At 48.7% G+C, this 26,105-nt stretch overlaps 12 protein-coding genes across 12 annotated transcripts; 5 read left to right on the forward strand and 7 right to left on the reverse strand.

Moving 5' to 3' along the window:
* Positions 1 to 580: 580 nt before the first annotated feature.
* LCP9604111_5552 (bestrophin family protein) lies at positions 581 to 2,455 on the forward strand (the record flags this gene model as incomplete). Its single annotated transcript, XM_039073375.1, has 7 exons — positions 581 to 838; positions 930 to 1,077; positions 1,139 to 1,223; positions 1,285 to 1,410; positions 1,466 to 1,815; positions 1,867 to 2,040; positions 2,103 to 2,455. 7 exons carry the CDS (start codon positions 581 to 583, stop codon positions 2,453 to 2,455), a joined length of 1,494 nt encoding a protein of 497 aa, XP_038928514.1.
* A 675-nt stretch (positions 2,456 to 3,130) lies between these two features.
* Positions 3,131 to 3,675, reverse strand: LCP9604111_5553 (uncharacterized protein; the record flags this gene model as incomplete). The annotated part of the gene is made up of 2 exons (XM_039073376.1): positions 3,131 to 3,470; positions 3,530 to 3,675. The coding sequence occupies 2 exons, from the start codon at positions 3,673 to 3,675 to the stop codon at positions 3,131 to 3,133; spliced, it is 486 nt and encodes a 161-aa protein (XP_038928515.1).
* A 173-nt stretch (positions 3,676 to 3,848) lies between these two features.
* LCP9604111_5554 (DUF167 domain-containing protein) lies at positions 3,849 to 4,311 on the reverse strand (the record flags this gene model as incomplete). Its single annotated transcript, XM_039073377.1, has 2 exons — positions 3,849 to 4,013; positions 4,096 to 4,311. The coding sequence occupies 2 exons, from the start codon at positions 4,309 to 4,311 to the stop codon at positions 3,849 to 3,851; spliced, it is 381 nt and encodes a 126-aa protein (XP_038928516.1).
* A 3,113-nt stretch (positions 4,312 to 7,424) lies between these two features.
* On the reverse strand, positions 7,425 to 10,432 carry LCP9604111_5555 (DEAD/DEAH box helicase; the record flags this gene model as incomplete). Its single annotated transcript, XM_039073378.1, has 4 exons — positions 7,425 to 8,391; positions 8,447 to 9,804; positions 9,860 to 10,047; positions 10,123 to 10,432. 4 exons carry the CDS (start codon positions 10,430 to 10,432, stop codon positions 7,425 to 7,427), a joined length of 2,823 nt encoding a protein of 940 aa, XP_038928517.1.
* Positions 10,433 to 11,066: 634 nt separating this feature from the next.
* On the forward strand, positions 11,067 to 13,166 carry LCP9604111_5556 (transcriptional regulator family TF; the record flags this gene model as incomplete). Its single annotated transcript, XM_039073379.1, has 1 exon — positions 11,067 to 13,166. One exon carries the CDS (start codon positions 11,067 to 11,069, stop codon positions 13,164 to 13,166), a length of 2,100 nt encoding a protein of 699 aa, XP_038928518.1.
* A 204-nt stretch (positions 13,167 to 13,370) lies between these two features.
* LCP9604111_5557 (uncharacterized protein) lies at positions 13,371 to 14,876 on the reverse strand (the record flags this gene model as incomplete). Its single annotated transcript, XM_039073380.1, has 1 exon — positions 13,371 to 14,876. One exon carries the CDS (start codon positions 14,874 to 14,876, stop codon positions 13,371 to 13,373), a length of 1,506 nt encoding a protein of 501 aa, XP_038928519.1.
* An 819-nt stretch (positions 14,877 to 15,695) lies between these two features.
* Positions 15,696 to 16,496, forward strand: LCP9604111_5558 (HpcH/HpaI aldolase family protein; the record flags this gene model as incomplete). The annotated part of the gene is made up of 1 exon (XM_039073381.1): positions 15,696 to 16,496. One exon carries the CDS (start codon positions 15,696 to 15,698, stop codon positions 16,494 to 16,496), a length of 801 nt encoding a protein of 266 aa, XP_038928520.1.
* Positions 16,497 to 17,046: 550 nt separating this feature from the next.
* On the reverse strand, positions 17,047 to 17,541 carry LCP9604111_5559 (RidA family protein; the record flags this gene model as incomplete). The annotated part of the gene is made up of 3 exons (XM_039073382.1): positions 17,047 to 17,271; positions 17,339 to 17,412; positions 17,490 to 17,541. The coding sequence occupies 3 exons, from the start codon at positions 17,539 to 17,541 to the stop codon at positions 17,047 to 17,049; spliced, it is 351 nt and encodes a 116-aa protein (XP_038928521.1).
* An 868-nt stretch (positions 17,542 to 18,409) lies between these two features.
* Positions 18,410 to 19,799, forward strand: LCP9604111_5560 (uncharacterized protein; the record flags this gene model as incomplete). The annotated part of the gene is made up of 4 exons (XM_039073384.1): positions 18,410 to 18,655; positions 18,715 to 18,840; positions 18,908 to 19,496; positions 19,555 to 19,799. 4 exons carry the CDS (start codon positions 18,410 to 18,412, stop codon positions 19,797 to 19,799), a joined length of 1,206 nt encoding a protein of 401 aa, XP_038928522.1.
* Positions 19,800 to 20,446: 647 nt separating this feature from the next.
* Positions 20,447 to 21,341, reverse strand: LCP9604111_5561 (SDR family NAD(P)-dependent oxidoreductase; the record flags this gene model as incomplete). Its single annotated transcript, XM_039073385.1, has 3 exons — positions 20,447 to 20,718; positions 20,796 to 21,226; positions 21,286 to 21,341. The coding sequence occupies 3 exons, from the start codon at positions 21,339 to 21,341 to the stop codon at positions 20,447 to 20,449; spliced, it is 759 nt and encodes a 252-aa protein (XP_038928523.1).
* A 611-nt stretch (positions 21,342 to 21,952) lies between these two features.
* Positions 21,953 to 23,512, forward strand: LCP9604111_5562 (wax synthase family protein; the record flags this gene model as incomplete). The annotated part of the gene is made up of 1 exon (XM_039073386.1): positions 21,953 to 23,512. The coding sequence occupies one exon, from the start codon at positions 21,953 to 21,955 to the stop codon at positions 23,510 to 23,512; it is 1,560 nt and encodes a 519-aa protein (XP_038928524.1).
* Positions 23,513 to 23,618: 106 nt separating this feature from the next.
* Positions 23,619 to 25,983, reverse strand: LCP9604111_5563 (RIX1/PELP1 family protein; the record flags this gene model as incomplete). The annotated part of the gene is made up of 2 exons (XM_039073387.1): positions 23,619 to 25,595; positions 25,651 to 25,983. The coding sequence occupies 2 exons, from the start codon at positions 25,981 to 25,983 to the stop codon at positions 23,619 to 23,621; spliced, it is 2,310 nt and encodes a 769-aa protein (XP_038928525.1).
* Between the last annotated feature and the right edge of the window lie 122 nt (positions 25,984 to 26,105).

Genomic DNA, 26,105 nt, shown 5'->3' on the forward strand with positions numbered 1-26,105 from the left:
TATGTTTTTCTATAGTATGCATTGTCTACTGTCTACGCCTGTCTACAGGCTTGACGTACAATTAAGCGCTTGAATGCATACTCCATAATCTGCAGCACGAGCCCTAAGCCCACTCATGATCTGGACGATTCGCGACCAAATCCCCTCTTATTCCCCATGAAATCTGCTTAGACCAATAGAAACACAATACAAAATTCTCCTGGAGGGCTAAAATTAAACATGCGGACGTGTCCGTCGACTCCACCATAGTCTAGATTCCCGTTGAAACGCTGCTGTCAAGCGAATAGGTTGCCCGTGTTTCATTTTGACTTCCCCTTCTTTTTTCTTCCTTTTCTTCGTGTTGAGGCTTCTAGAAGACCTTCTCTTCCCATATTCGACATTCGTTTATGTATTTCCTTTCTTCTAATATTTGTTGAGATCATTACTGTCTTTCCTTGCTTCTAGTCAAATCCATTGAAATCAGAACTGCCCAGTTCCGACTTCATCCACCTTCGTTTTTTTTTTTTTTTTTTTTTTATAATTATATTTTTTTTTTTTTTTTTCGTTTTTTCCCTTTCTTTCTGGTTTTCTTCATTTCACCATGGCCGAAGGCCACAGTGCCCCTGCAGCTGAGGCGCCGGCGCCAGCAGCAGCAGTAGCAGCAGACTGTACTGCTGCACCAGTCGCCGCAGATATGCGCTCACACGCCCATCATCAAACGGCACCGATCCATGAGCAGGAGCAGGTCTCCTTTGGACCCTTGACTCATCGGCCAACATTCTTGGAACACCTGGCTACCTCGCGAGACATGCAATTCAAGCTTGATCGACGGGACACAAGCGAGTTGGACCGGTACTTTGTAAGTCATGGCTGCGAGATGATCTATATAAAACACGAACAGAAGACTAGGAAGGATCATAGACAGGCAGGCTAACATACTCTTGACCTAGCATGGCCCCCGAAACATGGAAAAGCATTCCAAGTGGCCGATAATGTTGCGATTGCACGGCAGTGTCATGCCAAAAATGATCATGCCGCTTGTAACTATCGCTCTCTGGTCGACCGCTGTTACTGTCTTTTCGAAGCTGGTCCATGACCGTGAGTAATCCCCAAGTGATAGATCAAAGAACATTCTGAGTTATATACTGACGCGAACAAGTCGGTATCAACAACATCCTGCTCACCGTGCTAGGTTTCGTGGTAGGTTTGGCGTTGTCATTCCGCAGCTCAACTGCATATGAGAGGTATACTATTCCCTGGTTTTTAGCTTCAACTCGAGCTATACACTAACCGCTTGCACTGCAGATGGGCAGACGGGCGCAAATATTGGGCCCAGCTCATTCAAACGTCTCGCAACCTCTCGCGTACAATTTGGATCAATACCGGCGAGAGAGAAGGCGAAGCAGGAAAAGATGACATCTTGAGAAAACTGTACGTGATACCTCTGGAGTTTATCCTGGTATCGATTCTAACAAGCTGTCTATAGCTCCGCGATGAACCTCATTCTGGCCTTCGCCGTCTCCCTTAAACACAAGCTCCGCTTCGAACCCGATATCGCATACGAGGATCTGGCTGGCCTGGTTGGACACCTTGATACCTTTGCCCGTGATGCCCACGACCGCATGGTTGTCAACCCTCCGCCTAAATCCACTTGGAAGTCCGCAGGAGAGTACCTTGGTATGTCCTTCGCCGAGTCAAACCCTCGCAAGTATGTCAAACGGTCGAAGAAGCCTCTCGGACATTTGCCCCTGGAGATCCTCAACCATTTGTCCGCGTATATGGATTCATGTGTAGTCAACGGTACTCTGGTTTCGACTCTGCACCAAGGACAAGCTAGTAAGTGTCTAACCCCCTATCTTGTGTGCTCCAACTCTAACCGAACAAAAGTCGCCATGGTGGCCACCTTGAATGAGATCTTGACCGGCACAGAACGTGTACTGGACACCCCCTTGCCCACCGCATACAGCATTGCCATTGCCCAGATCTCATGGATCTACATCCTGGTACTTCCATTCCAGCTCTACAATGCCTTAGAATGGATGACCATTCCAGCATCGATTGGTAAGAACAACAGAATCCTCCCCCCTACACAAGTCCAAAAGAAATTCTAACAGACCCCGAAGTGGCTGCCTATATCATCCTCGGCTTAGCCACGATCGGCAGCGAAATCGAGAACCCCTTCGGTCAGGATGTGAACGATCTCCCGCTGGACACCTACTGCCGACAGATCGCCCTGGAAATGGATATCATGACTGCTGTGCCCCGACCAAATGTCGACGACTTCATGTCGCGTGCTGAAAACCTCGTTCTATTCCCTCTTAGCCAGTTAGGATACCCTGAATGGAAAGAGCGGAGCGTCGACGATATTCGCAGCGCACTTAGAGCTAAGATGGTCGCCAGCCCGTCGTCTTCGTCGTCTGCTGCATCTACAATTTCGGAAAGCATTCGTCCCAAGACTACTGGGTCATCAGTCTGATCTTCATCTTCCTTGAAAATCTGTCACCAACAACCAGGGGGAAATACAACCGGTAATCTTCCTGGCAGGGTGAGAATTAATTGTGCATTTTAATAAGCGGCATCAAATTGTTTGTGATAATTGACAAACGCGTGGGTCATGGCGTTTTCATTTGAGTCATGTTGACTCCAAAAATCAACCACAAAAAAAAAGGGAGTTCATTCTTGTCTTGCAGTTGCAGTTGGTTGCGTACATAGATTGACATTGTCTCCAAAATTTATTTCCTTTGTCCTCATCGCACGCGAACTTTCCAAAGTGCTAGTATGTATGTCTTCAGCCGCCGATGTAGGCCAATTGTCTGTGTCTCATTCCTTCCCATGGAGCTAGACACAAGCTTAGTCTCAGGTATTCGATTATTGCCCGGCTCGCGGTAGGGAACCAAGCCAATCTCGATCCATTTGGAGCTGGCATTGCCGTCGCATATATCGTGGGCGGTTACTGCAGCAGCCCTGCAGCCACACCCATGCCTAGTCCCACGTAGTATGCACAACATCAGGCGTGAATTGCGAGTAAATTCGGATGGGCCTCGCCATAGCCCGAGGGCAATACTTTGACAAAGAGTCAAAATATATAGACTAGTCATAGTTCAAAATCGGTTCTCGTACTCGCTTTGAAGCAAGAGTACAGCCAGCAAGTCTAGGGAACGAATAAATCGGCCCCAGAGCCAGCAACCAGAGCACCTAGGAAGTTTCCCTTGGCGCAAACTCTCCACGCAACATCTCCAGAGCTTGCCGAATTATTTCCGCCGCCAATCCATGAGCTCACGGCGCTCACGACGGCTGAGGCATCCTCGCGAGGGACGCGAATCCACATAATATGGTACTTCGTGGTTGATGGAGATCCGTCCTCGATCTTTAGGATGTCGATCGGAATGGCTGTTCCTGTCAGGCCGAGGAATTGCGACAATGCGGAGGAGAGGTAGGTTCGTGCGGAGAGGGCATCGAGGGGTTGCGGTGCACTTCCTGGTTGGGAGACACTAAAATTGCAATGTTAGCTTTATTTCTGGCAGACCAAAAAAGCCGACGGATAGCTTACAGCTTGAGCTTGAGGTATGTCCAGGGTGGATTGCGCGACGTGAAATGGATAATTTTTGGCTTTGGCTCTGGCGCTTTGCGCTTCGCAGCTTCCGTTACAGCGACATTTGTGTCAATTTCCATGTCGCCGTGTGTATCCTCTGTCATACTGGCTAGCTTTTTGATCTGTTCGGGGTGGTCGGAGGTTGATGTTCGCCCGGAGCTCCGCCAAAAAAAAAAAAATCACAGTGACGGCGTCACGGGATCAAACAAGAATCGAATAGAGACAAAAATATGAGCTAGCAAGTGGGAATCAACAGGCTTTAAATTCGAAATTTATACTAGGAGTCTCGCGTATTGACAGCGTCCTTTAATATTTGTGTCGCACGCTGCAAGTAGGCTTCTTCGCCGTCGTCTCCGATCTCCAAATCGGCAACACACAACGTTTTCTCTCTTGATTTCGCGCCACGAATAATTCCGACATTCGACTTTGGAACGTTAAATATCTAACAAATGGTCAGATGGAAATTGTGACTGACTTTATTCCCTAGACAAGACGGGAAGCAAGGAGACACATTAATAGCCCACCTCTGCGAAGACACGCGACACTGCCATATTAGATGCCCCGTCGCGTGGAACAGCAGCCACGGCAATATCGACTCTATCAATGCCAACATTTGTAATACCTGCGCGACGAGCAGAGGCGTTTGGCTTCACATAGCAAGGGATGTGGAGGTTGAACAGTTTCCGAGAACACGGGGTTTTGCTAGGGACGAGGCGGAGGAAAGAAGCCGGGCTGGACATTTTCAGTCGCGGTCAAGCGAATTCTACATATAATTGTGGATGTGGAATGAAGAGGTTCGAGTAGAATTGATTGCAGTAAAATAAAGGAGATGGATGAAGTGGCCAAGACAGTCATCGTTTAGCCCTAAATGGGCGAGCCGCCCTACACGGTCGAGCCCAAACTAGTGCTATCACGCTTTATCCTTAGCATACAGTCAAGAAAAAGTTGAAACTCATAATTTTAAACAAGGCCCAGCTTGCGTATTCGGCTCCCACGGATTCCGGAGCTCAACAACAAGCCAAGCACGGCCATCATAACATCTAGAACGATAGATAGCCACCTCTGGATGGTGAATAACTTTGGCAATATTGCCAAGTCTAACTATTACGACTACAATCACCAATGTAGCTTCTAAGTAGCATCTCCACGAGGATCTTCTCTAGCCTAAGTGTTCCGCTCGTAGCTTTAGGGAACCTCTTCGGTGCTCAACTAGCTTGGATCGAAGACCGGTATATATTATCGGTCTCGATAGTCGGCAGATAGGTTAATATATATGAATATTACTACGACAAGAAAGGTCCGGGAAACAACATTGATTTATATAATACAGGATATAATGATAAGTTAATAACGAGTCTTCATGCATCGGCTGCTTCATGGATTGAGACACCTTGGAAGAATGTCTCCAGGCGAGGAGTCACTGGCTCAGCTTTCCGCTCTCTGCAAGACCTCGCGTGTAGCTCCAGAGAAATCTTCATTCAGTATATAAAGAAGTACTTGCTAACTCACCTTGCTCGTTTGGTTGATACGGTAGAAGTTGAAGGTCACGCTATCCGTAGAGATCCCGTAGACTGTTATATCTGTCTTCACCCGCTCGATACAGCCGGACCTCGGGGGGATAAGGGCCACCGTTAGTATAAATGGGAAATGTTATTTAAGTAAAGGCACCGGCTGGGAGGATAACGAGTGGCGAGGGAGGATCCTGCCCCGGTCCGACATAGAGTATCTCGTCGACGATGCGACTGCGATGCCGCGATATGCGTCCCTCGGGTGAGTAGTGATCTCCCCACAAACGCCGCTCTGAATAGAGAACACCAGCTTCTACCGGAACCCAAAACATATATATAGGAACGGCGATCGATGGAGGTTGCCGTCTCGACATGAGTCTCGTCACACCCCTACTTGCCACCTAGGATAGAGACTTCTCCTAGGCACTCGCTTTTCCCGGATCCGCATCATCTTCCAATTCCTTATTCAGGTAACGCAGAATTGGTTGCGGGACTGATTAGTTGGTAGCAACTCCCACAGGCAGGTTCGACTTCTTCTTCGGACATTCGTATGTCATATGTCCCTTTTCCTTGTACCTCGGAGGCTATCTTGGCCCACGTCCCTAAATAGCAAGCCCCCATTCAAAACTAGCAGGCCGATATTCGGCGGTAAGGTATTCAAAGCGGCAAGCAGCCCGGCTTTCGACAAATATTGTTTCGCTGCGTGCTGAGGGCTAAGCGTTACAGCACCGGCTTGGGCTTGACCGTGTCCAATCAAGGCGATTGTGGTTTCACAGCTTCTTATTCATTTCTTCCACGGTTTCGACCCGAGTCCATCCGCTTTTGCCAGCTAACAGCGCTGGCCCCAAAATATCACGTCGTCGAATCCTTAGCCATTAATTGTTTCAAGTAGCAGGGCGGGAGACGATGGAAACACCGAGAACCACGGTTTGAGCATATGCGCTTGGGAATTGACACCGTGATCGGGTGAACGTATAATGGAAGCGTTTGGTCTCCTTGATATTGGCAGCGTCGAATCATACAATGAAACTCGAATATATAATTAAGCGCAAAGGATTGTGGATGTTGCATGGGATGGGGTAATTTAAATAGAGGTCGAGAAGGAAAGAGGGAGATGAACAAGATGAAATACCGACTTAGGCTCAGCCTTGAAGTAGTTAGTAATGAGATCTAAGCGATGGTATATAGTATAAAAATGTGTAGAGTAAGGTGTAGATGAAAGACAGATGAGAGATAGATGAGTATGATGTGATATATAGAAGAGTGACAACAAACCTATGAGTTAGCTTCGGCTCAGGCTGAAAGAAGTCAGGAATAGGATCTGGGCGATGAAGATATACAACATGAAGGTCAGGTCACATGACTCCATTTCTTGTTCCTACCACAAACCTTTAGTTCCTTCCTTTTTCACGTAACTAAAGTCATCTATCTTCATAGACCACCTCGGGCAGATCACCATTACACGATGGGACCGAAGAGGCGTGGAGTTCCCTTCCCAGCCTAGAATATGGAAAAAAGCACGAAAAATATGGCACCAAACTTTGAAAGGATTTCGAAAGTGTTCAAGGAAGCATCCAAATCCACATTCCCTTTTAAGACATTCATTTTCGACCCAGATCGCAGACTAAGACCAATTTTGTGGTCACCAAAGGAAGGTCTACAGCGGCATCATCTGCTTAGTACGACAATTTAAGACCTGTCATTCACAAATGATCCATATCGCGGTCTCCGAAAGGAGCCAGATGCTCTTCTCCACAATCTATCGCAGCCTTTTCCAGCTCTTATCGCAGAGGTTGGATGCAGTGAGTCGTATAATGACCTTTTTGATGACATGAATCGGTTACTCATTAGGCTAGAAGTCTCCAATTCGCTTCATGCCTCAGTTGAAATTGCCTCAGGGCTTAATATCACCAACGAGGCGCTTGAAGTGCAGTGCCGTGCAGCGGCGCAAATCAAATTGTCATTCTTGTTAAGTGGATGACGGCATATTTTTTCTGTATGTCTTCTTTAGAATCTTCTTTGGCATCTTCCTTAGCATATTCTTGGTGAAAAGCACTCTTCAAGCACAACAGGAGAAGCATATCCATCCAATTTTCCGGATGATAGACCCAGTAGCCAAGAAAGATGCCAATAAAGCCGGCCAGCATAAAAGACAAAAAGAGAACCCAAGATCTTGGTTATGTTATAGGAGACTTCATTAGGGACCAGTGTAGGACAGGGTAATTTAAAGAGAAGATGAGAAGTAGACAGGGAGATGGAGAAAAGAAACAAGATGAAATATGTCGACCACTAACTATGTACCGAAGAGATGAAGCCGTCACCCGACTCCGTTAGCGCCCACACCTCTATTGCAGAAGAGACTCAAGATCTGCAACACGAGTACCTCTATCCTCGGCCTTCTTTTTCGTCTCTCGGAAAGCAGCCTGCATTAGACTCCTCTTACGCTCCTGGATCGCCAACACCCGCTCCTCAATACTATCTTCCATGACCAGTCTCCAGACTGTCGTCTCCCGCTTCTGCCCAAGCCGATACACCCGATCGACGGCTTGATCCTCGATAGCAGGCGCCCACCAACTGTCACACAAGATGACCTGGTTTGCTGCAACGAGGTTGAGACCAACACTGCACACGCTCAGACTTGCGAGGAGGACAGTACACTCGGGGTCGTTGGAGAATGAGTTAATGGAGTTGTCGCGTTTCACAGACTGCATCTTGCCATCTACGCGGGCGAACTTGATCCCGCGCTGCTTAAGGTGTGGCTCGATGAGATTTAGGAATGATGTCCATTGGCTGAAGACTACGGTCTTTGTTCCTGGTGCCTGGCCCTGAGCAGTCAGGATCTTGACTAGGGTCTCAATCTTGCTGCTTGGACTGTCGGGGTCGGCCTCAACGATGTCAGTGTCTTCACCCAGTTCCGCAGCTGGGGAGACGAGTGTGTTGGTTTCCTTGATATCTGCGCGGCAGAGCGGACACTTGTGTTGGCGTTCGATAACCTGCTCGATGCAGCCCCGGCAATAGGCGTGGGCGCAGGCGGTTATGACGGGTTGCTCTAGGTTGTCGAGGCAGATGGCACACAGTTCTTGGCTTTCTATCTGGAGCTGCAGCATCTCTTGTAGAGCACGGACGTTCTCGGGTGTCAGAGGCACGACTTTGTGTTCCTCCAACATGCCCATGAGTTTGTCGATGCGGTTTTTGCAGAGCGCCCAGTGATTGCAGACTTGACGAAGTCGGAGAAGAACCTCGAGAAGATGAGAGTATTTAGTCTTGCCATCTTTGTCCTTGAAGTCGAGAAGAGCACCCTGGGCCTCGGTTCTATGATTGTTATTAGCAAATTTGTTTTCACTGTGGGTAGTCACTCGATACATACTGGAAAGCATGGTACTTTTCCTGTTCATGAGCATTGAACTTGATTCTAATGAGACGAGACGTCATCTCGGGTAGCTTCAAATTGATAAAGCTCATATCCTTCCTACGTCGTAAGCAGATGGTGCCCATGAGAGCCTCAAGCAGCAGTCGAGCCTCGGGCTCTCCTGCAGTTAAGGGTCGAATCAAGACACTGTTGAAGATCCCCAAATCTTCCAATCCACCGGAAAACTTAAGGAAACGTATTTGCGCATACAAATCCTTCAGAGTGTTGATAATGGGGGTTCCGGTCAGGGTCCAGCGGGAGTCGGCACGTAAGCCACAAGCCGCAAGGGAGGCTTTGGAACTGGGATTGCGGATGGTATGGCCTTCGTCAAGTACGACACGACGCCAGTGCACCGAAAAGATGCCCTTAGCTGGCGTCTTATTTGCTTTCGGGTTGAAGTCCAGGGCCAGGGCTCCATAGCTAGTGATTACAACATCATACTTGGCCAAGTTTTCAGCTTCCTTCTTCCCAGAGCCGTGATAGATCAAGACACTCGGGGCGGTCTCCTTATGGGCGTGGTCTTGGATCTGATTTCTCCAGTTGCTCATAACACCGACAGGGGCAATGATCAAAGTGGTCTTAGAGGAGCCTGCAGTGAGAGGCTTTGCATTTGAAAGAATCAATGAGATGATCTGGATTGTCTTGCCCAAGCCCATGTCATCAGCAAGAATACCACCACTGGCGAGGGCTGGCTCCGTGGCTGTGGCATAATTTGTTGCGATATTGAGAAAGTCATTATTTTTCCGCTTCCACAATTGCACGATATCATCAGAGCCCCTTGCGGGAAGGCTTGGCGATTCTTGCTTGATCATCCAAGCTAGTCCTTGGCGCTGATATGGAAGCAACTGGGTGGAAAGGCCGGCTGGAGTATCGACCATCGGCAAATTAACCAGGTCAGACTCCTTCTGTCCGAAAGTTTCCACAACCTGGCCAATATCTCGGGGATTGAAGGTGGAGCTCTGGTTAAGGAGTTCCTCCAAGCTTTCACTTTGCTCGCCACCAAGTCCCGTTGGAATCGAGAGGTTCGCATACTCTGGGTTCTGGTTGGCTTGCCATTTTGCAGCTTTGCCAAGAGCCATGGCGCGAGCTTTCTTTGCGGCCTCCTTCTGCTGTTTCTCGGCTGCTTTCTCTGCCTTGCGCTCCTCGTGCTCCAACTCGTTCATTTGGCGCACAGGAAGCTTGTCCTTCTGCATTCGTTGCTTCAGATTAGTTCGTCTGGTAGGCTCGCAAGTTCCGAACAGTTTCAAATCAACAGGGCATGTATAATCCCCAATCGCACCAGTCAGCGTGCCTTCAATAATGAGATCACGAGCATCCTTTGATGACGAACGTTAGCAAAATATCGGAAGCAATATGATTGGAGATTCTTACCATATATGACGCCAACTTAGCTGCCATCTGTCGTGGAATGTGGCCGATTTGGGCGCCCATGACATTAGTAACCTTAATAGCATTGCTATCGTATTGATTATTAGAATCCCGAATTATGATGACCCGTTCACCTGGGCTGGCACGACCCCTGTAAAAGCGTACACCAACGATCTTTGTGGAAACGATACCTATTGGGTGCTGTTTAGTATGGTTTCTAGATCATCCGTACACGAGGGACCGAGATTATGTGGAAAGGAGCATACCATAGAGGATTGAGCTTGTTAAAGAGGTTTCATCCACTTCCTGGGACCCTTGAAGCACATCGAGCGCTTCCTCATCCTCTTCATCGGCGCCAACTACTTGCGACAACTGATTCAATGGAATGAAGTCGGCCGACTCGCCAAATCTCTGGCCCGAACTAGTATCCTGGTCCAACGGAATGTAGTCGACAGTCTCGCCGAATCGTTGGCCTGGGCTGGCTTTTTCGGTGTTCAAAGTCGGGGCTGTGCGGATGATTTTTGGCGCACGACCAGCGTCTCCGGTAGAACCGGGGGCCTTGCGTTTTACTACCATTTCCCCCCGGCTTCACCCAACAAAGTTGATATAAACTTTGGCAATGATGATGATGTGGAGATTGTGGACTCTCGGAGAAGTGCAAATATGTCCGGGGCCCTGCCCTCTCAAAAAAATCCTCTCGATATGACAAATTCAAAAAGCAAAAGACCGCGCAAATAATTGATAAAGAAATTGTTGCCTTCAGAGCTTGTCATATAGAGCGCTAACTATTTGTGACGCGTCGAGACACGGCTTCACGTGACCGGGGAGAAAACGGATAAGTCACGTGGCATCGACGCTGATAACTCGCCGCCCGCTGAGTGGACGATCGGTTGACACCCCGGGGGCGAGACCCACGGGGGGTCTTCACAAGATAGTTGATTAGTCGATGTATGAGGTACGATAACAAGCTGATTATCGCGGGCAATTTATCGAAAATATTCGTGTCCTGAGCTCTCTCAATGCATCATCTCGTCCAGAGTACTGTTTCAATCGTCTGGATATAGCCTGGATATAGCCCGGATATAGCTCTTTGTCGTGCGGAGAACAGGCCGACGGGGTATATCCCGTTCCCCGGATTTTATTCGTTCCAAGGCTGTCGGGGAGTTCCCACCAGTGTCTTGACAGCCCTCTTCCTACCTCTTTGCAAATTATGTCCGTTTCGCAGCTCAAAGTGATGCCGTCCTATCAGCCATTCCAATGTCTCATCTGTCAAAGTCGATTTACTCGACACGAGAACCTCAAGCGACATGCAACGCTACACTCCCGTTCTCAGGCCGAGGCGTCGCTTCCCTGCGACTTCTGCCACGCTACCTTCTCCCGTCCCGACTTGCGCAATCGCCACATGAAGAGAAAACATCCAGAGCACGAGCAGCACCGAGTGACGAAAAGGACACAGCGTCAACCAGCACCCAGACAAGACAGGCTGAATTCTTCTGTATCGCCGACAGCAATCTCGCCTGCAGGAAGCCAGGGTGGCTTGCCTTCTCCTGGATCTGTGCATTCCAGTCCAGGAGAGGAGACGAGGTTTGATAGCGATGCAATCTGGCATCCAGTGATGCGGTATCAGCAGCAGTTCGACAGTGGCCACCCCGCGCAAAACCCAAATATTCCTGCGCCGGGGACCGGGATAGCCAAGACGCAACCGACAAGAGGCCTGTTACAACAATCGACGACGAGTGACTCTATCCTCATCGATCAGATTGTCCAGGACGCTACAGATCTGGAGCGGAGCTTACTATTAGGGACATCCTTCCTGAAACCCACCACTCACCTTGACAACCAACTACATCCGATGGCCACCGCACAAACCGAGCCACTCAATACAAGTCTAGTTGAATACAATTTCGACCACCCGATTTTAGATAGATTATCGCCAAATGACATCCCTCAACTCCAAGACGATTGGGCCCCGAGTCCCTTACAAATTTCACGAGGCTGCAACTTATTTTTCGCCTCGGTCTCTCATTTCCTCCCCTTTCTCCATTCCTCGACTTTCGATCCGACACAAGTTCCTCCTCATTTGGTCCTCAGTATGCTCTGCCTCGCCTATCAATACGGCGAGGACCCGGAATGCGGGGATCAAGAAGGCTCAGGCGAAAGCTTTTCTATACGTTGCTTTCATAAAGCTCGAGCTGTCCTTGCTTCTGACGAAGAGAGGCCGGACGCTTCGACGATGATCACCACACTGGTTCAATCATACCTGCTCCTTGAAATCTGTGCCATGATGTACCTTTGTGGCGACAATTCGGCGTGCGGCCTCAAGATGCATTCGCACATAATCTCCCTGGCTCGTGCTGGACGAATGACACAACCAATGACTGTTGAGTCTGGTGCGACCGCAGATTTGGAGTCATTATGGCGGGAGTTTGCCAAAGCCGAGTCGCACAAACGAACCCTTTTCGCGGTGCATCAGATCGACGCACTCTGGTACCAATTCCTTTCCATTCCCCGCTCAATCTCACACCTGGAAATCAAGCATGATATGCCTTGTCCAGAAGACCAATGGTCATCATCCTCTGCTGCTGAATGGGCCCATCGGCAGCTCGTTGCAAGAAATGGCGGCCCCTCGGTGACATACACCGATACTGTTCGACGCTTCCTTTCCTCTGGTGATGAGATCGCCTCCCTTCCATCATTTGATCCGTACGGCGCCATTAACATCGCGCAATTTCTGATATCCAGCGCCCGGGAAATCTCAGGCTGGTCCACAATGACGGGAATGCTGAGCATGGAGCGATTCGGCGCATTAAGATCATCCCTCGTCGCACTTAGCCCGTTTATCTGTCCCGGTAACCACTCGGCACAAACAAAGAACGTGACTCCATCTGCAACTTGGGAGACTGCCATGGTCGAGCTGCAGATGTGGTCACCATCCCACACTGGTGGCATTGTGGAAGGAAGCATAGATGCCGTTCTCAGTCAGTCAACATATTTGGGACCGTCTCAGTTTCTGTGCGATGCCAACACGGCCAAAGCTATACAACCACATGTCAACTGGTTCTTACGATATCTCGACGAGACGCTCATGTTGGACTCTGAAGCGCCATGGGTTACTCTGTCTGCGTACAAAGCCTTTCTGATTGCCTGGCAGCTAATACATGGTGGCCTGCCTGGCGCAATGGAAGTTGTGGGCATCCGTGATGGTGATATGGAGGGAGCTCTGATGTGGGCGAGAAAGGTCTTTCAACGAAGACGGAAATGGCAGATTGGGAAACTCATCTTGTCTTGTTTGGATGAATTAGAGAAATGAATTACGGTCTTATAATGCTTTAATTATTTACGAATGTGTCTTGTGTTATTATTTTGCAGGTTTGAACAATTCAATCATTCCCAAGTATAATCCACTGTTATTTTCATTTCCCTAAGCTAGAATATCCCATAACCATGTGACAATAAACCCATACCGATCCCAGCAAACACGATTAACATAATAACAAAACAACATAATCATTGATCAGTACATTTCGTAACGCCAGCCGAGCTGTACCATTTCCTCTGTGACGCCACCCTTGACGACCTTGGCTATTTCCACTGGATCTCCCGAGTCCAGACGTTTGTTCTCGCGCAGAATGAGCCAGCGGTATATCGTGATTGTGATAGCGAACAAGACAGCAGCACCCATAAGCGTGCCAAAGGCAACGTAGAAATGAGGCTCTCCAAAGTATAGGTATGAGGCCCAGATGTTGGACGTACCACCGATGGCATTGACCAAGGCAGAGGCAGCCGCTCGCTTTGAGATCGGTCGTGCAAGGTGCAGGTTGATGGTCTTGTAGAGGAGAAGTTGGGGACCGACGGAGGCGAATGGCAGTATCATCATGGAGAAGTAGCGGGCGCCGACGTTCGTAGTCGCCATCGGGATGATGTACATCGGGATCGAGATGGCGATGCACATGAGGATGATGGGGTAGACGAGGTTCTTTCGGTCGGACCAGAACATGAGGCCGTAGTAGACGATGCCGGCGAGGATATAGGGGGGTGCGGTGAGGAGCAAACTGATGGTGCTGGAGAAGTTGAGCGAGCTCACGAGGGTGGGGAAGTAGTTGGCGATGGAGCCTTGTGTTTGGGACAGCATGTTGCACATGATGAGCAGCAACAGCTTGGGGTCTGCAAGGGCTTTCATAAATCCTTTCAGCACGCTCTCGTTCTCTGTGCCCTCTGCAGCACCGGCTTCGGACTCGAGACGCCACACGGCGCAGTCACGCTCAAGCGGGGAGAGGATACGGCTGTTGTGGGGGAATTCTGGCATGATGCAGGCACAGATGATGCCGATGCCGACGGTGGCACAGCCCTCGATGATGAATAGCCATCTCCAGCCGCGGATGCCGTGGTGTCCATCAAGTTGGAGGATGGCGGCAGCGAAAAGACCACCGAAGGCATTACCGACTTGCTGGGCAATGTAGAGCCCGGCAATACGCTTTCCTAGCTCCTTCTTTGTGTACCAGGCAGAGAGGTAATAGATGGCTCCGGGGAAGAAGACGGCTTCGACGGCTCCGAGGATGGCTCGAACAGCAAGGAGTTGACCATATGAGTGGACTGCCGCTGTGCAAGCCGAGATCGCACCCCAGATCGCCACGGCACCACAGATGTACATGCCTGGTCGGGAGAACTTCGTAATGATGAGGTTGCTGGGAATTTGGAAGGGCAAGTAGCCGACAAATAGAATGGAAATAGACGTGGCGAATTGCTCAGTGGTCATGTTCAGATCGTCCATGATGCCCTGAAGTTTTGCTGCACTCAAGTTCTGACGATCGATGTAGTTCAGAATGTACAGGATGCCAATGGTTGGAAGGATGAAGAAGTCAATCTTGCGGACGAGCTTCTTGTTGATGGCACTGAACTCATCGTCGCTGAGTCCGCGAAGGGACTCTGGCATACGGTTGTAGGCATCGAGTTGCCCTTCTGCTGACGAGACATTGTCTTCAGCCAGGATAGACTCTTTCTTGTCCACAGGGAAGGACATGACGACGGTAGTACTTCTGTTGCCAAGACCACAGCAGGTATAAACGATGGAGACTGTGCAGAGTGATGCAGGTTGCAGGCTATGTCCTCCAGACGATACTTGAGCTCCCCCTATATAGTTCGACGCAGTCTCTGCCCTTGTCGGCTTAGCGTAGAGTCATTACAAATATCCGATCTCGGTCAATAGATGACCAGGATACCTGTTCAAAAAATCTCGAGGCATTGATTGGTGGAGATTGGTCGAGGTTCGGTCATTCGTAGTTGATAAGTGAGACGTGTAGATAGGACTGGAGATAAGCGCACCAACGAGCGTCCAATGGTTATCTGTCCAATTGGAATCGACTACCCCGGATGGAGAGTTTGGTTGAAATCTGGGGTGCATGGAGCTAACCTTTGGGAGGAGCTCCCATATTGTCGATAAGAAGTTTTTGGGAGGTGCAGGTGGAGATTTCTTTCAAACGCAGACGAGCTTAGTGGCCATGTAGAATATATCTCTAATCATAGGGGCAACTCACATACAATATTCCAATATTTCGGGAGGGCCGCTAATTTTGACCGTTAAACAAGATAAGCCACTCCGAAGTTTTGCCACTAGTCTGCCCTAACTCCATGCAAGAGCTCCATGTTTACCATGTCGAAGCTCCGCATTTTAGCTTGATATTTCCAATCTTAGTCTAAATAAATGAGGGGCTTAAGAATACGTAAACCAATAAATGATACTTAAGCTGGCATACCATCAACATCTTGTCTTCATCTTACTCACAAACCTCCAACGGACAATACCAAACCATCACCTCTATTTCCAATATCTACTATCACAATGGCTTACGCTACTCCCCTCACTACCACGATCGATAACCCTCGCTTGAGACTTCTCAACAAGCTCAAGGCCGGCGAGTACCCGCTCATGACCTTCATGGCCATCCCCTCCATCCGCCAGGCCCAGATCGTTGCCTTGACCGGCGTCGACGGTATCATTATTGATTGTGAGCACGGTCACATTGGTGACGATGCTATGCACAACTCTGTCGCTGCCATTTCCGCCCTTGGTGTCTCTCCCGTCATCCGAATCCGTGGCCCTGCCCACGATATCCTCAAGCGTGCCCTCGATACCGGTGCCCACGGTATCATGGTTCCCCAAATCAACAATGCTGAAGAGGCCGCACAAATTGTCGCTTCCTCCAAGTTCCCTCCTCAGGGTGTTCGTGGCCAGGGTTCCGCTTTCCCCGCAATTGCCCACGGCCTCACCACTCCTGAGTACATGAAGTCCGCCAACGAGACCATCATCACCATGATTCAAATAGAGACCCGTGCCGGTGTCGAGAACGTCGATGCTATCTGCGCTGTGCCCGGTGTGGACGTTGTCTTCATTGGACCCAACGATCTTGCCCAGTCCTTGCTTGGATACACACCTGCTCGCGGTGACGAGCCTGAGTTTGTTGCTGCTATTGATAAGATTATTGCTGCTGCGCGCAAGCATGGCAAGTGGGCTGCTCGCATGGTTAACAATGGTACAGTAGCCAAGGAGGCTCGGGAGCGTTACGATACCGTCGCCATTACTGGTGACACCAAGGCGATTCAGAACTGGTACATGGCAGAGTTTGAGATTGCCCGTTCATGACGATTTTATGTTACCTTACGATAGACTTTCATATAAAAATTTTAAATAGACAATTTTGAGTTTCATTACTTCTTCCCCATGAAAGTTTAACTACGGATAACCTCCGATCTAGCTCATTACGTGTCTTGCTCGGTCATGAGAATGAGATAAAAGCCACGAATCCTTTTCAAGCCCCGAGACATATTCCCTTGCTGTCTAATCTATCTGGCCGGAAACAGAAAAAAGGAAGAAATAACAATTCATTTATTCGCATTTTACATGAAAAAAACTGCTCCACCGCCGTGATAATGAAGATTGCCCTTCGTCTTGATTGGCAACACGCTTGATTTACGAGCAGAAGCTTAAATACGAAGTAGTCACACACACTACGTAACTAATATTTCTGACTCCCGGGAGTGATCCGCACTTGATTAAGGCCATATTTAGTTAATATAGTAGTTAATAATTACATAGCATATCGTTACTCTACATAATATGGGCAACTTGATACTCAGTCCAAAAAGAATTTTATTTTTCGTCTATATTGTAGCCATTTTCATAATATCATAATTTATGCTTGCGCGATGCACTCAATCTCAATAACGGTACCGTTTCCGGGGGCAACCGCCTGAAGGCATGAGCGAGCTGGCATGGGTTGTGGGAGGAAATCGATGTATGCCTCGTTCATACCAGCGAAATCCTTCATATCGGCAAGGTAGACGTTGAATTTGACAACCTGCTCGAGGGAAGAGCCGGAAAGCTCGAGGACCTCCTTCAGGTTCTGCAGAACGGTTCTCTGTGTGAAAGCAAAAAAATTAGCCAATGCCTTGACACCCGATAATTGTTTGTGCAATTGAACTTACAGTAGCCTGCTTGATCTCTCCTGTGGCAGTTTGGCCTGCGCAGAAGACGAGTCCGGGGACTTTGACAGCAGGGCCTGGATAGCTTGGTCAGTGATGTTCTTTCTTTATTTATTCCAATAGAATGCAACATGTTTTGCGGGCAGATACTCACAGTTGTGAGGCTTGGTAGGGAACTTCTCGCTAGAGATGAGTTGACGAGACATCTTGTTGGTAGTTTGAAAGAGTATTGGAGTGTGTTGATAGTGTAGTTTCAAGAGTGTGTCAAGAAGTTTGAAATCCAGAAGTACTAGACAAGAGCTTGTTTAAATTGCTCAAGCTACCCCACACGCCTCTCTATCCGAGGCATGCTGCTAATCAAGAAGAGGGGCAATTTTCATTATCACAACGGAGGAGCAGTTATTTTTTGCTAATGATTTATTCGTTATCACTTTCCCAGCAGATATGCTGGGAGGAGTTGAGTGGGGAGTAGAGTGGAGTGGGAGGAGTGGGAGGAGTGAGAATGGGAGGAGCACAATATCTGGAGTCGGTTATTGCGGCCATGTTTGTAAAAAGGTCTCTCAGTGCGTGAATCCCCGCGCAGTAAGCAAAGCTGACTATCTGGCCGCAATCTATGCTTGTATATAAATCTAACTCCCGGCAACACCCGGTGGAGATCGTATTCCAATCCAGGACTAGCGCAAACCTTGTAGATTATGCTTAAGCGCTAACGTCCATAGATGCCCTAAGGCGGAGGAGCCCCCGTGGTTCCGTTCATGATAACGAAAGATGACAAGGCGAGCTGAAAATAGGAAAAATGTGGAGAAGTTTAGCAGGGAGCACCCAGAATGGCAATTATCATGCCCAGAATCCAGTGGCGCACTAGCGTCGATAACCCTCCTGCTCTCATCTCATCTAATCCGGATGATCATGCCAGACTCACCTCCCCGGATATCGGATGCACAGATAGGGTTTCATGTCTCTCCATTCGACTAGTATAAAGATATAGAACTCGATCAGATAATCTTCTGTATTGTCTTCAGCATCGATCACAACATCGAACAGTCTTTGAACATTCTTTGCACATCAACTACCATGGCCGTTTCTGCTCCCTTCAATCCTCCTTCGGCTGACCTGCCTGGCAAGCCTTTTGTCCCAACATGGGTGCCCCCGCCGATCACTCAGCAAAAGGAGAATTTTGCTGAGCTTAGCTCCATTGATCTTTCTTTGCTGGACTCGGATGACCCTGCTGTTGTTGATAAGCTTGTTCAGCAGGTTAAGGGCGCCATTCGTGACGATGGATTCCTTTTCCTCGAGAACTACGGAATTTCCCTAGAGCAGGTAAGTCTTGGTTCTTAGGATATTCTAATACCAACATTGCTAATAACATCTTTCAATAGCTCCACCGCCAATTCTCTCTTGCCCAGTATCTTTACCAAAACATCAGCGACGAGGACAAGGAACGTCTTCTGTTCGATCCTGAAACTGGTGTTTGGTCGGGTTACAAGCACCCTTACGGATTCAAGGTAAGAGGATCTCCCTCATGCATCAAGAAAATCCAAGCCTATACTTACTCTCCCTTTTTGTGATTAGCGCGAACGCGGACCTGAAGACGGTATCGAACAATTCAACTGGTACAAGCCCGACTGGAGCGACATCAACCGTGTGCCCAAATGTCTTCACCCCTTCATGGACGAGATCGAAGAGTTCGCCAACTACCTGACCAAGTCCGTCAACCGCCGCCTCCTGACTCTCTTCTCCCGAGTCCTCGAGTTGCCCGATGACTATCTCTGGGATAACGTTCAGTCCCACGGTTGCCCAACTGGCGAGGGCTACTTCCGCCATGCTCTTTTCCGCCCCGTCCAGAAGAAGACCGAGGAGGCATCCAAGGGCCTGCGTATGCACGGCCACACCGACTTTGGTCTGACAACATTGCTCTTCTCTGTGCCCGTCTCGTGTCTCCAGATTTGGGGCCGCGATGAAAAGTGGTACTACGTGCCCTACAAGCCCGGTGCGCTTGTCATTAACATCGGCGATACCCTGGAGATTGTCTCCGGTGGCCATTTCAAGGCTACTCGTCACCGTGTTTACAAGCCTCCTGTCGATCAATTGCAACAGGAGCGTCTCTCCCTGGTGCTCTTCAACAGTTCCGTTGGTGATTTGCGCATGGGTCCTGCCACAGGTTAGTAGATTCGCACATTGGTTAAACACAAGGACTACGCTAACGTCATATTTTATAGCTTCGCCTCTTATCCAAAGAGTGGGCTGTGTTGAGGAACAGGGTGTCTACAAGGAGTTCAAGAGCCTCACATCCCAAGGAAAGCTTGTGCCTACCAACCGTCAATGGCGCGAGATCCAGATCGCTACCGCTACTGATCCTACGGATCAAGAGCGCAACCGAGTTGGTGCTGACCAGGTTCTTATTGATGGCAAGATTATGCACCAACGGGAGTACATGGGTGTCAAGGTTGTCCTGCCTGTCTAAACCAAAATGCAGCCAATGAGTGGAAGTGTTTGTTGTTTTGATATTATTACCCCTGTTTTCCTGGATGATTTATGCCGACAGATTGTATGCAAGATTCATATTTATATATAGCGTTGGAATTTGAGAGTTGTTATAATTATACATTTCCAATGTGTAAAATTTGTAGCTCACTGCCCAAGTGTACATACAGCCACGGTGAATTAGGGACGCTAAATATCCTTAACCTATCATCAAATAATAATAATTCTTAGCTAATGTTCTTAGAATGGAAGTTCAGAAATTGAAAAACGGAATACTGTTACAGCTTCTTTCCAAATATCCCCATATTATCATTAAATAGAGACTAGAGTCCCTAAAGCACTAATCCCAATGAGGCCCTAATAGAGAGCGTAGCAGTGTAGAGGTGATATAAGTTGTGTCTTTGGCTATGACTCAATTTCTACAACTCTCCTTGGCTGAGGCAGGACAATTGTATATCATCTCACATTGTGGTTTGCTCCTGTCTTCGAAAGTAGTATTATTGAGATCTTCGACTGCCACACAAGGACTGTGTAAAAATTTTATTTTTATTCTTGATATCGTGAAAAGAGCGAGACCGCTGTTAAGTTCAGAAATATGTGAATAAAATTTGGCTCTGATTCCAAAAGCTATTTTAACCCTCCAGCTAGGAGAAGACTCTGGCCCGTCATGTACCCAGTCTTCGCTAGCATAGTAACAACATTCGCCGTTTCTTCTGGAGTTCCTAGTCGCTTAAGAGGAATACTCTCTACCACTTCAGGGTACGCTGCCGCAGAGGAAAGCATGCCTGTACCACCGATCATAGCTGGGGCGACGTCGTTGACACTAATGTTGTACTCTGCCAGTCTGGTTGAAAGATTCTTCATCATACCGGTAAGACCACCCTTGGAGGCTGCGTAGTCTAGATTGGAAAACTGAATCAGCAATTGCCTTCAAGGAACAAAAGGCCAGTGGACCAAGGGCAGTGGATTGACTTACGACAGCCGTTAATTCCTCCACCCTGAGCGGCGATGGAGGACATGAAGATGATCCGCCCCCACTTCTGGGCCTTCATGTGCTCTACCACGCCTTTGACAAGAATGAAGGCAGCGCGGAGGTTGATATTCATAGTGAAATCAAACTCCTCAAGTGAGATATCTGACACGTCGGGAATTCGCTTGCCATATCCGGCGTTCGATATAAGAATGTCTGGACGCTGGCCGTGCTCAAGATCAATTTGTTGAAACATAGCCTCGATTTGATCGCCAGACCCAACATCAACCTGGTGGATTGAAATGCGAAGGTCCTGCGTGGCATTCTTGGAGCGTATATCTGCGACAATATTGTTCATGGATGTCAAATTTGTCGAGTAGGTCAAGGCGAGATGAACTCCATGTTGTGCAAGTTGGTGTGCGCAAGCTGCACCGATTCTAGGGTCGGCCGCAAATTAGCTTCATGACCTTGTATAAGCTGTGGATGTTCCGCTTACCCTCCAGATGCGCCGGTGATTACGGCCAATTTACCTCGAATGTCGTTGAATGCCATTGCGAATATAGGAAGTGCAAGTATACTGATCCAGCTAAGAGATTAAGATGACACAGAACAAGATATTGAACATTGTGGGACCTCAATATTACCCCGGCATTGGAGATTCCCCGTTATCGAAAGCTATTCCTGACAGTAGACTGCAGGTCAAGATTGCCATGATACGGAGTATCTTCCGTGAATAAGAAAAGTGGATAGAGTGGGTTCGTCAATGAAGGGAGCTCCTCCCAAGTTGCCAACGTCAGCAGCCCTAAAGATAGATAGTGACAAGGCTATTCAAAGCAAACCTCATTATCTATCTATCGTTAATATTGAGTTCTGTCAATCTCGAGTTATGTGTTCATTCTCCAAACTTTGTTTTCGGCGAAGATAGTCAGTTGCGCTCATGGAAGGTGGTTGTAGCAAGGGGAATCGATTCCTGAGGTTTTATCGTGGCCTGAGGCATTAGAGGTCACACTTCAAGGCACGTGATGATATCTGTAAACGTCACTATCAATTAAGAGCAATGGCCTGTGAAAGGCGTGGATTCCTCAAATTCCGAATCGGTCATTTTTAGCGCATCCCCGCGTACTCCATATTATTGAGGCATTAGTGGCGCCCCCGTGTTCCACATGGCCGATCCCCGCTATGGCTCCTACAGGGATCTGGCCAAGGACTATGAGACCCGACTTGATACCCTAATAGAACAAGGGATCTTTAAGCCAGTTTTTCTATATCATGTTGTCATTCTCAACATTATACCTTTGATAGGTCTGGTCATTCCTCGCAGCAAGGGCGGACAATATGTTCGAAAGGGCCTTTTCGTCCTCTGTATTGCAATTGCAATCGAAATTTTCCAAAATCGACGGGCAATCATCGGAGGAAATGGCTACATGCTTGGTTTGATGACCGCGTGGTGGTTAGTATGGAATGCCACGTTGTTTGTGTTTACAGACCTTGAACATGATTTCAAGCGCATTGAACGGAAACCCGTCGATATCAAGTCAAATGACGCCAAGACGCTCTGCTCGAACAATCCAACATGTACACAACAGGACAGCAACCTTTTTATTTGGCGGTCATATCCCAAAAAGTTCTGGCATCGTCTGGAATGGTCCGCTGGACTGCTCTTCAACCTGAGGGGGCCAGAGTGGAACTGGCGGACTTCCCATCTGGGTCCTCTTCCACGACCAATTCACGACCAATTGCATCCAGGATTCGTGGGTAAAATAAAGGCACATGAACCCTCCACATATCCCAACGGCAAACACCGCTTGCAGGCTGCCTTTCGAAAGTTCCTCATATCTTACCTTGTGCTGGACATCTTGAAAGTCATAGTCCTGATGCCTGATCCATACTTTCAAGGCCTCGCTCCGGCTGATTCACTATCACCATTTCCTTTCTTCTACTTCACAAATTTTACATTGCATCCTGCCATATCCCAGATCTGTCGTCGTCTATACAGCGCCATAAGTGTATATACTGCACTCGAGTTCGTGACATCGCTCAATCCAATCTTCTTCCTGGGGCTATCTCTTGCATTCCCCAACGGGGCTAGGAAGCTGACCGCCGCACCGTTGGGTGATTCTTGGCTATATTCCGATGCATTCGGCCCATTCTTCGTCCCGGTCCTTGATGACGGATTGGCGGGCTGCTGGGGTCGTTGGTGGCATCAAATCTTCCGATACGGATTTGTAGCTTCAGCACGCTGGATCTTATCCGTGCTTCCGGTCGGCTTGGCTTCCCATCCCCAAGTCCGTCGTGTCACTTACGTAATGGTGGCTTTCTGTCTTAGCGGCTTTGTGCATGCCTGTGGAAGCCGTACCCAGATTGCAGATACATCTCCCGTGTCCGGGCCATTCCTATTTTTCGCTTTGCAGGGTGTTGCAATCATGGCGGAGCAGGTTTTCAAGACATCGGTCTTCCCGAAATCACCTTTTGCCCGTGCGCCGAGATGGCTGAGACGAACGGCTAACTTTGTGTTTGTATTTTGTTGGTTAATGGCCTCAGGTGGGCTCATCGCGGATGACTTTGCGAGGGGCGGCTTATGGCTGATGGAGCCTCTTCCAATTAGTCCACTTCGTGGACTGGGATTTGGGCTACAGGGGCAAGGTTGGTGGTGCTGGGATGAGCCCTGGTTCCGGTACTGGAGTGATGGTACATATTGGGGAAGCGGAATACGTGCGTTATAGAATTGATAGATCTAGAATTTGAGGTTACTTGAGATCCTTGAAGTCACTGCATGTCCACGAAATAAATTACATGATCGACAGTTTATGAGACATATAATTATAATATCTACCCGTCCATTGTAACATCGTCATCCTCTTCGTCGGTGTCAGATTCAATATTCAAAGTGGGCAATTCATCATCGCTATCATCAACTGCCTCCTCTGTGGCCTGCGAGATCAGGGTCGTAGATGTGGTGGACACCTGCGTTGAAAGCTTCGGGGCCTCAGTCTTGCTGATTGCAGGAGCTGGCTGAGAGAAAGGCTGTGGGTTCGAGGTGTTTGGGATAATTCCGTCGAATCGCGCCTTCTTGGACTGAACATCCTGCGTCTGTGGTGTTGACTCCTCAGCTGTGGGTTCTTCGGTATAGGTCCGCTTGTGGAAAGTAGGCACCGGAGTTGCAGCCTTCGAATCGTCCGGCTTCGGTACTTGCAAGGGCACCGACACAGGTTGCTTCAGAAATTCGGTAGTCTTTGGGGCGGCGTTGTATGAATCATCAGCCATGTCCTCATCTTCTGCTTCTTCGTCTTCATCGACATAGGCGTCAAGCTCAGGCGCAGTCATCAGGACAGGCATCCTGGGACGAACCAGAGCCTCCACCTCCATCTGATCAGCATAAGGCCTGGTCAAGAATGGAATGATACTCGAGCCTGCCCCACGGCCCTTGACTGCCGGGACAGGGTTGAGTACGCTAGCAAACATCGCATCCTTGTCGGATGTCAAAATAACGGAGCGGTCCATTTCAACCCGGATGGAGGGCGGAACAAGCTCGGCGGGGATAGAAAGGAGCACGGCCTGCAAAAGCCCAGATGCATTCTGCTGAATTTCCAAAAACGGAGAGGCCGCTTGTGGCTGGCGGAATTTCTGAATATCAGGGTTCAAAAAGGTATCCGCATTGGCTGTCCCTTGTCCGCCCTTTGACTTTGCTTTAGAGTCAGAGCCCAGATTTCCTGTAGAGCTGGAATCTTCAGTCGACGACAGTATATCATTGCAGCATGAGCGTAAGACGTTTGTCAAAGACACCACGCTCTGTTTCGTCATGGCAGGTCCGTTGACCGGCACCATAGAGCGAAGCAAAGCATAGACTGCTGAACGTAGGTCTCTATTGAACTTTTCGCCTTTAAAAGTCCACACAGCTTGCTCTAGTATAGTTTGCGTGACGGAGGTTGCGCTGGTCGCCAATATACCGACAACGTTGGAAAGCAAACCCATGCATGCAATGTGAATGCGAGGCAGCTCCATCCAAAGTGCCTCTCGCTCGTCACGGCCAATTTCCTGGTTGAACTGAATGCCAGAAGATGCGGCACCATTGGGTGGAACAGTAACAGAAGTGAGTCGGGAGGTTAAATCGAGAATAGAGCCCATCGGAAGGGCAACTGCAGCTGCAGATGGCATTGAGATGAAATCAGAGAGAATCTGCAGAAGTGCAATCAATCTATCCACGCCCGAGTGCAGTCCGCTCCAGCCTGGAAGTCCAAGACCATCTGGGCCCCCGTCACCCATTTCTTGGCTATAGTTTGGCCGTGTGTGCACTAGAGTCGCATCGACAGACTCCCACTGCTCTACGACGGCTCGGAAAACGTGGTCTGTCGTTCGGTGGATAGACAAAATAGTCGACTTGCAATCGTCTTTCCATCCAGATCCCGCCTGGTCCTTGGGTGCGCACTTGTGGAGAGAGACGAGCAGCTGCTCAGCTGCGTCGATCACATGCTCCGGAAAATACGCAGGCGAAGAAGAGCCAATTACTTCGGCGAGAAGAGTTCGGAGCTGGGCATTAAAGGGACGGAAGATGGTGATATGTCTCGGGATCAATTCCAGCAAGGCGTGCAGGACAATTTCCATGAATGGGGTGTTGGGCCTCGGCTGTCGGATTGAGCCCGAAGGAGTCTTCGTGATGGTAGAGACCAAGTTCAAGGCAGCGGTAACGAATCCCGGAAGTTGTGGGGTTGTGATCTCACGAACAAGTGTTGGGTACTGATAAGTGAGGTGGAAAATACGAGTTAGTGTGATAATACACATCTTTCTCGTAGATATCGGATCAGGTTTCTAGAAACGCATTAGTATAGCTAACATAAATAATGGGGTCCAATTTGATTCATACTGCGAGGATGCTGATCAAGCTGCGAACAATAGGCTCATAGCCACGCAGGATTTCCCATTGGCCAGCTTCGACTGTAGCCTTTACCAGAACAACGGCGGTCCATCTTCCCTCAACACTGCGGTCCTGTAACAGACTCGCTAGTCTAGTCTTCAGTTTATGAATTTGAATAGCATTTTCAGAGTCCGATTTGCCAGATTTTTGAGTTTGAGGGGTAGAGAGCAGCTCAGCGCAATCGTTCAATGAAGTCGCCAGGAACGAAGCTATCGAGGGTAATTGCTCGACCGGAGTAGTTGTCAGGCGATGCGTGATGGCGCGCAAAGTAGTAGAAGACATGGCAACTGGAACAGACCTGTATCACAGGACTTGACTTCAAAATTAGTCCAATTGATGGAAAAATGAGTGCCGACGAAAGATGGAAGTCTTATCGATAACTTTTTTTTCCATCGAAAAGCTCG

Source organism: Penicillium roqueforti, assembly GCF_015533775.1.
Source record: "Penicillium roqueforti strain LCP96 04111 chromosome Unknown scaffold_13, whole genome shotgun sequence".
Lineage (NCBI taxonomy): Eukaryota > Fungi > Ascomycota > Eurotiomycetes > Eurotiales > Aspergillaceae > Penicillium > Penicillium roqueforti.